Source organism: Galeopterus variegatus, unplaced genomic scaffold, assembly GCF_000696425.1.
Source record: "Galeopterus variegatus unplaced genomic scaffold, G_variegatus-3.0.2 Scaffold1400, whole genome shotgun sequence".
Taxonomy (NCBI): Eukaryota; Metazoa; Chordata; class Mammalia; order Dermoptera; family Cynocephalidae; genus Galeopterus; species Galeopterus variegatus.
The window spans coordinates 158,015-173,157 of record NW_007727511.1 but is presented as its reverse complement, the minus strand read 5'-3'; the positions used below and the strand labels follow the sequence as shown (position 1 = coordinate 173,157).

Sequence of the window (15,143 nt, the reverse complement as noted above, 5' to 3'; positions counted from 1 at the left end):
TGCTTTTTGTTCTTTGGACAGACTTTGACATATTCTCTTAACATGTTGATCAGTGTATAGACTTCCCCAGACTTGTACTGAAAATAGTTTTTTAGATGTATTTTCTTGTGTGAGTTCCCCCCTTTTTTTAACCTCTCCTGCCCATAAGGTTGGGGGAGGGGATATTTTATTTAGGAGATTTTCCAGGAGGTGGCAAGTTGTTCAAATGCATTTTTCTTCTTCCCTTTGTATTCCCACATTCTCTTTTCCCACCAGCTTTTTTCTAGTTCCTAGTTCTAGTTAAAATTAACACATGTATTTGTTTTATAAAACTAATGCTTTAAATAAAATTAGTCCATTAAATATGCCATTGTTTTCAGTTCTGAAAAAATTACATTTGAACTCCTTTGTATATTCGTGCTGTTTGTCAGGTTGTTACTGATATGGTCTATAAATACTTCATCAGTATTACTATGTCTTTAGCAATTGAGTACATTAGTTGTCACCTTTGGGAATTATTGGGAATTATACCCGTCATGATTCCTGGGGAGTTGAACGGTTTTGGTTTTCATGAACCATAGTGTAATAAATCCTTTAAGAGCATAAGAGGGTGAGAGTAAGCCTGGAATAAATTCACTTAATTGATTAACAATATTAATAGGGTTCTAATTTGACAGTCATATAATACATAATGTAAACCAGGGATCTGCAAACTATAGATCACAGGCCAGATCTAGCCACTCCCATTCATTTTGCATGGTGTATGGCTGCTTTCCTGCTACAACCGTAGATTGGAATTAGTTGCAAAAGCTGAAAATATTTACTAGTCTTCTTTACAGAAAGGTTATCCTCCCTTTTCTATTCCCGTCAATTGTATTCTCTGCCCTTAAGTTCAAATCCTTTCTCCAGGCCACCTGAAATTGTTTCTTATTTGCAGAGCTGATTATATTATTGTGTTCACCATGAGAAATTTTTGACATATGTAATGTGCTATTCAAATTCATTGAAGTTTTCCCCCTAATTTATCTGAGCACAGAAACAAACCTTAATGCAACACATTCTACGCTGTGACTATGAGGCCTGTCGACAATATCTTATGAATCTTGAGCAAGCGGTTGTTTTAGAGCAGAATCTACAGATGCTTCAGACGTTCATCAGTCACAGATGTGATGGAAATCGAAATATTTTGCATGCTTGTGTATCAGTTTGCTTCCCAACCAGCAATAAAGAAACTAAAGAAGAAGAGGGTGAGATTAAGAACTATAACAAAATCTTTAAAGAAATTTTAGACAATTTTGAAAATTAATTGTTAAAGGGAAGAAAAGCAAATCACTATAAAGAATTTGTTCTGTAAAATCTTGGAGTATTGACTTTCTCAAAAGGTAAAAATGTCTGTCCTCTTAGGATGGGTATGTTACACATGCAAATCAAGTTTTTCATCAGTGTGTTTTTGTCTTTAATAAATTCTGTTCTCTGTGATATATTTAAAACTGGATATGTAATAGTAAGTGAACTCCACTGATTTTATAATTACAGATGACTTTTATTAGCATGGGAATTATTTAGCAAGTCCAGCTAAGTTACGTCAAGGCAGTTTTTATCCCAATTTTCAGAATGTAGAGGGAAAAAAAACTTAGTAAGTTGTTAGATATTTTTGGAAAGTAAATAACCTTTTTTGACTTAAAGTTTTTAGTTAGCTAAAAGAAAGGAGGAACTGAAAACATAAAATACAACTGTGTAATTGATAATGTTTTTCCTTATTTAGAATTCTGGTGATGATATTCTGGTAGCTACATTTTTGAATAGTGGTTTGCAGGTTTCTGACCTTTGTTTCATTATCATCAAATGTGTAGAGGAAGTAGTATATAAACTGAGACTTTGATACTGATAAGTGGGTCTTTTTCTTCCTTGATAGTGAAAGCTAAAATTCAGCCTACTCATTATAAGTGACCTTATTTTTGACCTTTGGGGGTTGAGAAGTAAGGCAGAATAAGGAAATAAATAACACATTGAAGGTCATAGTTCAGTGTATCTTTTTTTGGGGGGGGGGCAGCTGGCCTCTATCTTCTGTTTCTTGCCAAAAGGAGGAAAAATTAAATGACAGGTTATCTAGTATGTGAATTAGAGCACTAATATATATGTACATATAGCAGTTAGCATTTGGTGGCTTGTACATACTTAATCTCGTAATTATTTTTGAGTTTTAAATTGATCCTAATTTTACCACTTCTGTTTCAGAAGCAGAACGCTCTGAAAGAAATACATTTGCAGAAAGGCTTTCTGCTGTGGAGGCCATTGCAAATGCAATATCAGTTGTGTCAAGTAATGGCCCAGGTAATCGGGCTGGATCATCAAGTAGCCGAAGGTAATGTGATTTTTACCAGGAAAGTTTAATTGGACCAAAAAAAAAAAAAATTCAAGTACAGGAAGAAATGTATCTTTTACCTATATTATGCATAACTGGTGGGTCCTTTTTTGTTTTGTTTTTGTTCCTCCCAATAACACCCTGGGAAAAATATCTGATAGTAACTAATTAGAGTTTAAGTTTAGAACAGTAGGATCTAGGACACTTCATGCATTTGAAATAATTTAGACAAATAATTCAAACTTGATTCTTTAAATGTGTTCTAAATTCATCATTCTTGCTTCCCAGGAAGTTATTTTCTTTAGTTGGAGAACAAGTAATAACAACAATTGAAAGAACTTCAATCTTTTATTTTCAAATTGCTTATTAAGGTCAATTTCTTAGATGTCTTAATGATCTGGGAAGAAATGAAAGGCGGATGTTTACTATGAATTTTGATGTTTAAATTTTTAGGCTGAGTTGTGGGATGGACAGATGTTTATAACACATTAAAAATGGCTAGGTGTTTGACTAGATGATGAATATAAAGAATTCTGGGTATAGTTTTCCTTCTGTAGGAAAACGCACATTTATTCTAGGCACAAGAGAGCCAAAATCCTTGGTTACTGAAAGATTATTAATGGAAGCACTGCTGATTATGTGCTCACTGTGTTAGGTTGTAACATCTACTTAAAATGAAGACTCTCCTTGCCTGTATTCTGTTCCATATTCAACTTTCCCTTTAAAAATTATTATTATTAAATTGGTACCAGGAAGACTACCAAGTTGATAGCTTCCTGAGTTTAAATACATCCTGAGGTGAGATTTATTAAAAACTATTTGTGGGTGACCAAATTATAATTTAAAACAGTACAAAAACATTATGCAGACTATACAGAATGGACATTATCACCAGCTTATTTATTTAGAGCTATACTAGGCAGACAAAGTGTTCGGTCTGAAATGGGAAGCAACTTAGATTCTTCATGAAGAAATTAGTGTTTGAATTATTTCAGGTATTTCATTTCCTCAGGGAAAATACAGGTGCAAATCAAGTTGGACTCTGATATGGTTGGTCCAATGCCAGTGCTGCCATCTTTTTTTTCATGTAAGGATTATTTTGAAGGCAAAGTCTAAAAGGAGCTTCAAGAGTGGGTGATGTGTTGCTCACAGAAATAATTTGCAGAGTAAGCTCCTTTGAGGAATTTGCCGAAGATTTCACTGCAGTGCTCTTAACCAGTTCAAACTCAGGGCTGCCGATTGAACAGATGAAAGCACAGGAGTCTTATTATCCACGCCGGGCAGTAGGAAGTCCACAGACTCTGCTTCACTGAAGTGAAACCCTCCTCTAGCCTACAATGGATTTTCTAGGCGATGCCCCTTGATGAGTATGCAGGCTGGGATTCATGAGCTGTAAGCTCAAAACTGATGCAGTTTCAATATTGAATGGAGTACTGTTAAATGCCTTCAGATGATGATTTGACTGAGAACTTTTGTTATGTGACTCAATAATTCCTGAGTACAAAGGGCAGATTTAGTGGAAAGCTTGATTGATGCATCTGATTACAGGTGTATGTACTCTAGAGATTGTTAATCTGGAAGACACATGACCTTCGCTTTTTTGTCACAGTGTTATGTTTGAACATGACTGGATTCTAAGGCTTCTGTAGCATGGATATAACGTGCTCACAAAGAGGAAATTACATCATCCTTGAATTCTTCCATATTGTCAGAAAATACGATGACTCCAGGCAAGCCTATATGAAGAAATGTCAAATCTCTGAATCTTAGCAGCCAAGGTGGTATCTCCTCAGTATAGTCCTCAGCCACTGAGGATACAGGTGAATCTTCATGAATTGTGTACAACATCTTGAAGAATAATTTTCTTTTTTTTGTTTTTTGTTTTTTGTTTTTTAAGAATCTGTATGAGGAGCTGGGCATTGTACTTAAAAAATGTTCCCAAGACCTAATGAAGAAAAGAGGTTAAGGACAATTTTAAAAATGACAAGGAATGACCCCCTCATTTAATATTGAATTGACTACATGACAGCAACAAAGTTGGGAGTTTGCAAGTTCAAGATGAGACTATGGTCTCAGTTTATCTTCATTTATTCTCAACCTACTCTATAGAGGTTGGAGAATAGCCCACCTCTATATATGTTTTGTTTGGCTTGTGCAATGTTAAAAATTTTTTTTCCTTAAAATTTGAATGCCTTTAAATAAGCATGTATGCTTCTAGTTTGCCACTGCTCCCTATTTCTTATACCTGACTGCCCTTCACTCATTTATTATGCCTCTCTAGCCCAGTAGTCATTGAGTTTGTGACCCTGGTATAAACATTCTTCTCGATACATTAAAAACATACATTTATTTTCAGGTTATTTGCAGTGCCTCCCAATTATTGCTGATTTTCTTTTTTCTCTGTGCTTTGATTACGACACAGTAGGATACCAAGTGTCTGTGTCGAGTTTAATTAAAATTGTATAGGAGCATCACAGTGTGAACAGTTACTGTGATGTGTGCTGTTACTGGTAAGCAGCCTACCTTTCTCTGTGGGTGATAATCTTTAGACAGGGAAGTGACCTTGACTGAAACAATCACTGTATACTTCTCCCTTCCATATTATAAAAACTCTTGAACTCAGATTTCTAAATTTGGAAAAAGAAGACATTGATACTATAAAAGAATTAACTATAGGTATTTTAAAGTAGTGAATACTATAATAGCTAACATAATTTGAGATGTTAAAATTTACTTTGCAGAATCTTCCAAAGTATAGCATAAACAAGCCTTATGAAATAGATGTGTTCCTGAAAGTAGCCTCTAAATTTTTGTGAATGCTCTTTTCAAAACATTCTCTATAGAATTGAAAATTCATAGATATGGAAAAATACTTTTACCCTCAGATTAAATAACAATTATAATTAGTGATTCAAACATTAATAAAAATCTTTCAGAATTACTTATTTGTAGACATATTATGCTTACTTACTAAGGTGTTAGGGCTCTTACATCAGAAATGCCATAGCTTTGGAATTAAGTCTGCATGGGAGAATGAAGAAGTCCCTTATGTGTTGTCTGGCCCTTAAAATTGAATTTTTACTCTTTATTCTTTTAGAAGCTCTAAAATTGTGGCCGAGTGAAAGGATTTGCCTTTTGTGCTCTCTCTTAATTGTTGATAGTTCTAAATGTGTTAATTTTGTAGCCTTTGTGTAAGCTTCTATTTAGAGGTAAAGTATAGATTTTTGTACAGGTAGTTACCAGTTCCCCGAACAGAGTCTGTGTTTGCAATTATTTCTTTTTCTTTTTAGTAAGATGCATATGTACCTGTACAGTTTTTTCTTTTTAATAGCAGGAGAAAAAAAAAAATCACGCCCAGACATAAATCTAACAACATATTTTACAAGTTCTAGTTCTAGTTCCACTCATTAATTTCTTTGGTATGCAAATTGTACTGTTAAATTAGGGGTTTTTTGTATAAAAAAATAAGTCTAAATTGGTCTTTGTTCTAAAACTAGTCATTGTGTGGATATTAGTTTAATTGCTTTTGAGATCACAGAAAAGGGATTTAATAGGCTCATAATGGTTTGCTAATCAGTAGGTGTGCTCATGTCTATTATTAAACTTAATTCTTACTGATTATAAAGGGGACAGAAAAATTTTTGTTTTAATGTTCAGCTGTTCATTTATCTTAACTGTATGAAAGATTATTTCTAATCTTACTTCACTGAAACTTTGTTCCCTGTGCTTAAGTTTGTGTGGGAGCTTATTATAGTTGTTTTAGTGCTAAACTGCTAAACTGGGTACTAGGAGCCCCCAGTTTCATTTCTGTCCCTCACTGACTTATTCTGTGATTCCAGAATTGGCATTTGTACTTCACTTCCCTTGCCTGGAGTGTTTGATTGTATAATAAACTTTGATCTTCTCAGATGAGAAGTTCTGTACACCTTTTTATTACATTTAGATACGGTAGTGAGCTGTGATTTTTGTCCATGTTCTTCTAGTTTGAGATTACGGGAAATGATGAGACGTTCGTTGAGAGCAGCTGGTTTGGGTAGACATGAAGCTGGAGCTTCATCCAGTGACCACCAGGATCCAGTTTCACCCCCCATAGCTCCTCCTAGTTGGGTTCCTGATCCTCCTGCGATGGATCCTGGTAAGATCTATTCTTTTATTTAATGTTTAACAAAAAAAGACAAGATCATGAAAAAAAAGAAATTGAACATTTTAATGGGATATTTAGATATTTGAAGTATTTTGAAAGTAGCATGATGAGTTATAATTAATTTAGTTTTAAAATTTGATTTAAGGGGTTTATACTTTAAAAATTAAAATCCTAGAAACTTTTGTCAGGTATCCCTCTTTTACTGAAATGTTTATTTCTATACTGGTAAGAAATTAGATAGTCCCTTCAGTGGTAATACATCAAGATAAGCCAATAATCTGCCTAGTAGATTCCTTCTCTTATAGTTTGGAAAAGAAGTCTCCACTTAAACCTCTGTCCAATTTGACCTTTGGCTTGTAGAGAAAAGCCTAAGGCCAGTTAAGAGAACATGTTAGGGCTGTGTTGCCTATAATGATATACATCCTGCTGTTCTGTTTACTGAAAGATGGTGACATTGATTTTATCCTGGCCCCCGCTGTGGGATCTCTTACCACAGCAGCGACTGGCACTGGTCAAGGACCAAGTACTTCCACCATTCCAGGTAAGAATCTGTACTATTTTATCTGCCTATGCATTTAGAAGAAAAAAGGACACACTTTGGATATAGGTTTCTACAGATCTTTGTTAATGAAAATGACTGGGATGTATGTACATACATTTAGAAATCATTTGAGATTTGTAAAATTTGTAAATATGTTTAAATTTCTTATAATGAATTTATTACTAATACTAGAATATTATTCTGGTGGTTTATTTAATACTCATATGTGCCTGATACATTATTCTGGAATATTCTTTTATTCTGTCTCGTTTATTCTTGTTTTGGTACTAAATAGGTCTACTTAATTACAGGTCCTTCCACAGAGCCATCTGTAGTAGAATCCAAGGATCGAAAGGCGAATGCTCATTTTATATTAAAATTGTTATGTGACAGTGTGGTTCTGCAGCCCTATCTACGAGAACTCCTCTCTGCCAAGTAAGAAGATTGAACATACTTTTCATATGAAGTTTTAGCGTAGCTACTTTTACTGTTTAGGTTGATGTTCTTGCAATGTTTGGACAACAATTATCTTAAGTGAATTTAAAACAATTTATCAGAATCCAGCATTGTATTCCCTCTGCTACTAAGCTCTCTTCAGTGAAAGAGGCCATCTCAACATCATATAGTGTGTAGTAAATGTATACAAACCGACTTTTATGTTAGCTTGATTGGGGTGTATATTTATATGTTAAAAAGATTACAGAATAGTTATTCTGAGTATAGCAAAATTTAGTTTTTTGTTTATCATGACATTTCTTTTATAATTAGAAAGGAAAATAATTAATAAATAATATTTTTATGTACAATTTTTCTTATGTTAGGGATGCAAGAGGGATGACCCCATTTATGTCAGCTGTAAGTGGCCGAGCTTATCCTGCTGCAATTACCATCTTAGAGACAGCCCAGAAAATTGCAAAAGGTAATTTATTTCAAGTCCTAAATGAGTTGCTTATTTTCCAATTTGAATAGATTGTCTTCTGTATACATATCATAATTATTAAAAAAATAATTTCTATGTATGTAAATGACATAATTGATGGGAAACTTTCAAGATAATTCTTTTGCGTGTGTGTGTCCAGAATATTTTTCTCAAGTATATTATATCTTCTGACTTTCCACCAAAAAGCAGTTGGTATAAATTTATTGGCTAAAAAAATATTTCGTAGTGGATAGCATAACAGGTGATCTTTTGAAAATAAAGATAGATTACTGAAGGAACCTGTCAGTATTAAATTTGTAGTAGTGATAAAAGTTTATGGAAATAATAGGCATATATCATATTGTAGTTACTTCTGACTTGGAATTCTTGCTTAATAAAGCATTAAGGAACATCAATTCCTGCCATTCAGCCTCTAAAAGATTAACATAGATATCTTTTCAAAGCACTGGTGATAAGTAATTTGTGAGATGGTCTGTAATTTGCTAAGTAGAGCTAGGACTCGAGTCTTAACTGCCTGACACATATCTAAGGATTCAGATGGCTGATATGTAGTATGTTTGTATTATCATCATATGTGGTTATGATATAATTATGCTTTGCCTTATTTTGCTCCAGAATTGGTTAGATTTCCTTGCACATTGACTTCGTATACCAAATTAATATAGTTTCTGGTTTATACTGCATGTATGTTAAGGCTCTTTCATTTCAGGAAAATAGTAGACGGCTGTGTTAAATTATTTCCTGATATGTGAACTACTGTGTCCTTAAAATTTTTAGCTGAAGTATCCTCAAGTGAAAAAGAGGAAGATGTATTTATGGGAATGGTTTGCCCATCTGGTACCAACCCTGATGACTCTCCTTTATATGTCTTATGTTGTAATGACACCTGCAGTTTTACATGGACTGGAGCAGAGCACATTAACCAGGTATTTTATATTTCTCTGTATTTATGTTATCTTCAGGTTTCTTCTTTCCCCTTTATAGGGAGTTACAGTTTACAACTTTAGAATTATAAGTCTGATATTTCCTTTTACTCTGAGTTATAAAACTCTCAAAAGAAAGTTAATTTTGATTTTATTCCTAAATAAGTGAGGCAGAGGAGTTGATTACTAAATGAAATATTACATATCGTGAAAATTGCAAATCTTCACTAGATAGTATAATCTAATCCACAACTCTAGATATAGATTTTATAACTAGAACACCTTTTTGGGTATGATGTAAATTATTTTTGTTCTCCTGGTAATATTTGATTTCTATTTGTATAATATAAAGTGTATATTTGCTGTACCCTTCTGACTCCTTGTTTTCCAGAGCACAGTAATTTTACTCTGCTGTTGTGATTAAATTGTTTTAGAAAATACCGAGAATAATTGTGATGATGAGATATACACTTATAATTATTTTTTTAAAAAAATACATTCTTTTAATTTTAGGATATTTTTGAGTGTCGAACTTGTGGCTTGCTGGAGTCACTCTGTTGTTGTACAGAATGTGCAAGGGTTTGTCATAAAGGTCATGACTGCAAGTGAGTATAAGTAGTTTAATTTAATATTTTAAACTGTTAGATTTAGCTTGCCATATGGAAATAATGTACACTGTCATGTTTTTCTTAAATTTTTTATTTTAAGATTTATTTGTACATATTTGTGGGGTACAGTGTGTTGTTTCAATACATGCATATACTGTACATTGATTCACTTATGGTAGATAGCAAGTCAGGTTTTAATTGTTGGATACTTAGAAAGCATGAGGTTTTTTTAAGTTTCCCTCTTTAAGTCAGTTTATGAATAAAAAATGTTCTTGGATTTAAAGTATATTGTGAAATGTTTGGTTTTTGCTAATTCTAATATAGCCCTCCTTAAGTAAAAGGATAATATGCTAAGGAATATGTGATCATACATTGTGACTAGGATTAGTTTAGTTACTTGAAAAACATATCTACATAGTGCTTTTGTCTGTATTGTGCAGCCAAGGTCTCAGTAGGGTCCACTAGAAGAAAATTGCCATAGGCATTAAGTGAATCGTGGTGAATGTTTGGACTGTGCCTTAATTACTTCTTAAACAATGCAATAATTTTTCATCTAGCAGTGGAGTTACCACAGCTAGTTTTGCTAGTTTTCACAGACCAAAAAGGCAATAAAATGCCCCAGCACTAACATTTGCAGTGCCTCCGGATTATCCATGGAGACATCAGCTATAAATGGCTATAGATGTATAGCTATTATAAGTAATAGAGAATTGGATTGTAAAAATTATCTATTGTCTTAAAATAAGTAATTATGTAGGATAAGTGGAAAATTTTTATAGATACTACATTGATGCTTATTTGTAATTTTTGTTATAAGAATTTTGGCTAATATTTTTGTCTTTCTTATTTTTAACATCTAAAAGCGATAATCTGTTTATTATCGATTGTTTACTACATGCATTTCCAGTGCTAGATGCTAGGGTGGTCTTGACAGCGTTTACAGTCTTGTCAGAGGACACAAGAAATATCTGCCCATAAAGGTTATAGGTTTCATTAGATGCATGTAGGATGACCACTTAAACTGGATTGAGACTGTGGTGAATTAGGGAAGACATTCCAGAAGTGACTATACCCGAGTTGTTATACCTCTTCTCATGGGAATTTTATGTTGTTCTGTAGACTTCATACTGCTAAGTAAAATCCTTCTTGTCATAAAAGCATTAACAGTTACACCTTGCATTTAAACATTAACAAGGGTTCTATCTGGTTTCAGTGAGTTATGCCTCCATAATTTCAATATAGACCTATGTATATTTTTTAAATTTCAGTTTTTGTCCTTGTGTATGAATTCTTTCTAGACTCAAACGGACATCACCGACAGCCTATTGTGATTGTTGGGAGAAATGTAAATGTAAAACTTTAATTGCTGGACAGAAGTCTGCTCGTCTTGATCTACTTTATCGTCTGCTCACTGCTACTAATCTGGTCACTTTGCCAAACAGCAGGCAAGTGGGATTTTTAGGATATAAAATAAGTTAAACTGAAAGAGCACAGCACATCTGACTAGCCTTCCCTCCCCAACACAATGATGTTCTGTTTTGCAGGGGAGAGCATCTTCTACTGTTTCTAGTGCAGACAGTTGCAAGGCAGACAGTGGAGCATTGCCAGTACAGGCCACCTCGAATCAGGGAGGATCGTAACCGCAAAACAGCCAGTCCTGAAGGTGAGAAAATTTGATGTTTATGACATTAATGAAAAGTAGTATGTTCTATTTCTGTCTTACCCACTATTTCTTTTTAGATTCAGATATGCCTGATCATGATTTAGAGCCTCCAAGGTTTGCTCAGCTTGCATTGGAGCGTGTTCTACAGGACTGGAATGCCTTGAAATCCATGATTATGTTTGGGTCACAGGAAAATAAAGACCCGTATGTATTCATTAAAGCATTTTTAGATTTATGTAGTTCCCATGTTAATGTAGGCTTTTACAGTACATTCTGTCTTTCCTTCTTCCTCAAGTCTCAGTGCCAGCAGTAGGATAGGCCATCTTTTGCCAGAGGAGCAAGTATACCTCAATCAGCAAAGTGGCACAATTCGGCTGGACTGTTTTACTCATTGCCTTATAGTCAAGTGTACAGCAGATATTTTGGTAAGTTCTTTAAATGTTTATTACAAGTACATGAAAAGGACATTTGTCTTATCATCCCATGATTTCTCTAATTCAGCTCCTGAATACTGATAAACTGATTAAGTAGTGCATTAAGGTGAATGGAATTTTGAAGGTGATTTAAGTTTTTCAACAGCAGAAGCTCTTTCTTTAATTCTGATAAATCCTAAAATGTGTTAAAAACAAAACATTATATGAATAAATGGAGCAGTGTTTAAATTTAATAGTAACAGTGCATATTTTCTGAGTACTCCCTTTTGCTGTGAAATTAGAAAATAATTTATGTTTTTACTTATTGAAACATAATTGATTGTACATATTTGTGAGTACAGCATTGAATATCAATACCTGTGTGCAATATGTGATGCTCAAAGCAGGATTATTAGTATATTCAGCATTATACAATGTAATCATTTCTTGTGGCCCTTTACCAGGTTCTCGCTAACCACCCTTCCCCCTCTCCCTTTCCCACCTCTGGTGGCCTCAGTTCTGTTCTCTCTTTCTGAAAGTTCAGTGAATTATTGTGATTGTTGTATCTTTCTTTCTTTCTTTCTTTTTTTTTTTTTTAAAGTTCCCACTTATGAGTGAGGACGTGCAGTATTTCTCTTTCTGTCCCTGGCTTATTTCACTTAATATAATTTAGAAAAGAATTTAAACCATAAGACCAATGCTGATGCAGTTATGGTAAAAAGGATGTGCACTCAGACATGGATGAGGTGGCACTGTATTTGGTCTTTTCTTTGGAAAACAACTTGGCAATGTCTAGTGTCATAAATATATCAGTATCCTCAGTACCTATCATAAAGAAATAATTTATGAGAAAGATAAAATGATGTCACAGAATAATGTGAAATTAAAAAATGGAAATGCATTATGGACCCAATAAAAGTGGGCTGTTGAATCAAATTACAGTCCAACCTCTTACAGAAAGGTTATTGTAAAGCAACATTTAAAAATAACAGAAAATAGAACATGAAATTAAGTGCTGTCTGTAATTAATATCTGTGTGGTAAACGTGCATGTATAGAAAATAGACTAGAAAGTAGTAGTAATAGTTCAGTGAGGAGGTGGCATTATGGATTTATTAATATTAATATTTGAATATACTTTGCTGTTTGGTATTACTCTTCTAAAAATTAATACATGTACGGGCCGCCCGGTGGCGCAGTCGGTAGAGTGTGGCGGCGCTCCCGCTGAGGGTTCGGATCCCATATAGAGACCCGTCTGCTCACTGGTTGAGCGCGGTGCGGGCGCGACACCGCGGGTTGCGGTCCCTTTGCTGGTTGCAGTACGGGTGCAACACTGTGGGTTGCGATCCCGTTACCAGTCACGAAAAAAGACAAAAAGGAAAAAAAAATTAATACATGTAGGACTATGGGATTAAAAAAACAAGAAATCATACATTTGGAATCCACTAATGTGTCAAGCACAGTGATAAGTGTGTTGCATTAAATTGATCACTGTCATTGTAAAGGCTTTGGTTAAATTTGCTTTGAGGTTTTATTATGAAATATTAATATTGATGAAAAAGTGTTGGAGCTTTTTGCTTTATGAATGTCTAGTCTTATGAAATGTCTTAACATTAATCAAGTGATTACAATTTTTTAAAGCTTTTAGATACTCTACTAGGTACTCTAGTGAAAGAACTCCAAAACAAATACACACCTGGACGTAGAGAAGAAGCTATTGCTGTGACGATGAGGTTTCTGCGTTCAGTAGCAAGAGTTTTTGTCATTCTTAGTGTGGAAATGGCTTCATCCAAAAAGAAAAAGTAAGGCATTCTTTTTGATTTGGCTTTTGTATCATTTTGCACACTTAAAAAAAAAATGTGGTGATTGTAATAAAATAATATATATGAAAGAGTTCTTAAAATCTTTCTATAATTTTGTTTTTCCCTAGCAACTTTATTCCACAACCAATTGGAAAATGCAAGCGTGTATTCCAAGCACTGCTACCTTATGCTGTAGAAGAATTGTGCAATGTAGCAGAGTCACTGATTGTTCCTGTCAGAATGGGGATTGCCCGCCCAACTGCACCATTTACTTTGGCTAGTACTAGCATAGATGCCATGCAAGGCAGTGAAGAATTATTTTCAGTGGAACCACTGCCACCACGACCATCATCTGATCAGTCTAGCAGGTAAATTTCTATCTGGTTACAGATTCTGATTAATTCTTTCTCTGAAAGGTCATATTTGGCTTACTAAAATTTTCATATAAGCACTCGTGGTAGAGATTTTCCTTTGGAACATATGAAAGCACTTTAAAAATTACACATGTGTCTACAAATCTAACTTAATAGATGTATAGTTGTGAGGTTTTTTTGTTTGTTTTTGTAAAGGCACTGGTTTTATCATGCTAATAAAGTAATCTGGTAAAAAAGTTTATTTTGTAGACATTATTGCTTTCTATTTTTTCTTACATTTAAATATAGTCTGCTATAAGGCCAAACTGAAAAGACCTATAACTTTTTCTGTGTCTAAAGGGTTTGGCTAGGGAGGCAACTTGTTATTATGTAATGTAAATAACCAGAAAGCTGGAATTTTAAAATATTTTCTATGAAAATCATATTACTTAGGATAGGGCTGAAACAACTCAATAATAAAAGCTTCTAGTTACAAAATTATTAATTCTCAAATCTCATTTATCTTTTCCATTTGTTTGATAGTTTCCCTAACTACATTGTAAGGTTGTTGAGTCAGAATGTTTAGAAACAAACTTTCTCGTGTCCTTTAGCATAGTGCTTCTCAAACTTTAATATGAATGCAAATTACTTGGGGATCTTACTAAAATACAGATGCTCATTCTGGAGGTCTGTGGTGGGGCCTGAGACTTTGTATTTCTTAAAAGCTCTCAGGTGATGCCAGTGTTGTTGATGTAAGGGCCACATTTTTGAATAGCAGTGCTCTAGAGATTTTTAGCAAATATTTGCTTATTTTATTTAGTTTTCTCAAGTCTTGTTACCTTGTGTATGTGTAATGATGTTTTAATAAGGATCTTTAGGAACTAAAGACCTTTCTTCCCCCTTTAAAACTAAATTAGAGACCTTTCTTCCCCTTTTCTGGAAAATACCTGTGTTAATAAGGATGGCTTGCTTTAGTATTTGGGACAGTTCCCTGCACTTCATCCCTCAGTTTCATCTAGGTTGATGTTGAGTATCTGCTTTCTCACTACTATTCTCTTTATTACTCTATATGCTAGTATATGTGTCCCAACTTTTCTTTGATGGTTGGGTCTCCTTTGATTGTTGGGTCTCCAGGTTTATTTGACAAATCTCTTCCATGGTAGCCTTGTCCCTGAAAACCTTCAGGATTTGCTGATAACAGTTATAGCTCAAGCTATATATCTTCAGGCTTGCCAAATCTACCCCATTATCAATTGGTTCTGCTAGTGAAATCTGTTTGGAGATTATGTGATTTTTTTCTTATCCCATACCCTGTGAGGAACCAACCAGTTACTTAAGTGGTATTATCTTACGAATTCTTAATACACTTCCCTTGATTTTGTTCCAGAACATAAAAATTGATATCTTTGAACA

General features: G+C 34.1%; 1 protein-coding gene across 1 annotated transcript in view; it reads left to right on the top strand.

Annotated features, from left to right (window-relative positions):
- UBR5 (ubiquitin protein ligase E3 component n-recognin 5) overlaps positions 1 to 15,143 on the top strand; it is a 130,979-nt gene that overhangs the window by 82,882 nt on the left and 32,954 nt on the right. The window contains exons 21-34 of the mRNA XM_008576773.1: positions 1,016 to 1,226; positions 2,218 to 2,344; positions 6,328 to 6,479; positions 6,934 to 7,029; positions 7,341 to 7,464; positions 7,851 to 7,948; positions 8,747 to 8,895; positions 9,406 to 9,497; positions 10,799 to 10,945; positions 11,045 to 11,163; positions 11,241 to 11,367; positions 11,459 to 11,588; positions 13,217 to 13,377; positions 13,506 to 13,745. Coding sequence (XP_008574995.1) covers positions 1,016 to 1,226; positions 2,218 to 2,344; positions 6,328 to 6,479; positions 6,934 to 7,029; positions 7,341 to 7,464; positions 7,851 to 7,948; positions 8,747 to 8,895; positions 9,406 to 9,497; positions 10,799 to 10,945; positions 11,045 to 11,163; positions 11,241 to 11,367; positions 11,459 to 11,588; positions 13,217 to 13,377; positions 13,506 to 13,745 — 1,973 coding nt within the window. The remainder of the gene's footprint in view (positions 1 to 1,015; positions 1,227 to 2,217; positions 2,345 to 6,327; positions 6,480 to 6,933; positions 7,030 to 7,340; positions 7,465 to 7,850; positions 7,949 to 8,746; positions 8,896 to 9,405; positions 9,498 to 10,798; positions 10,946 to 11,044; positions 11,164 to 11,240; positions 11,368 to 11,458; positions 11,589 to 13,216; positions 13,378 to 13,505; positions 13,746 to 15,143) is intronic.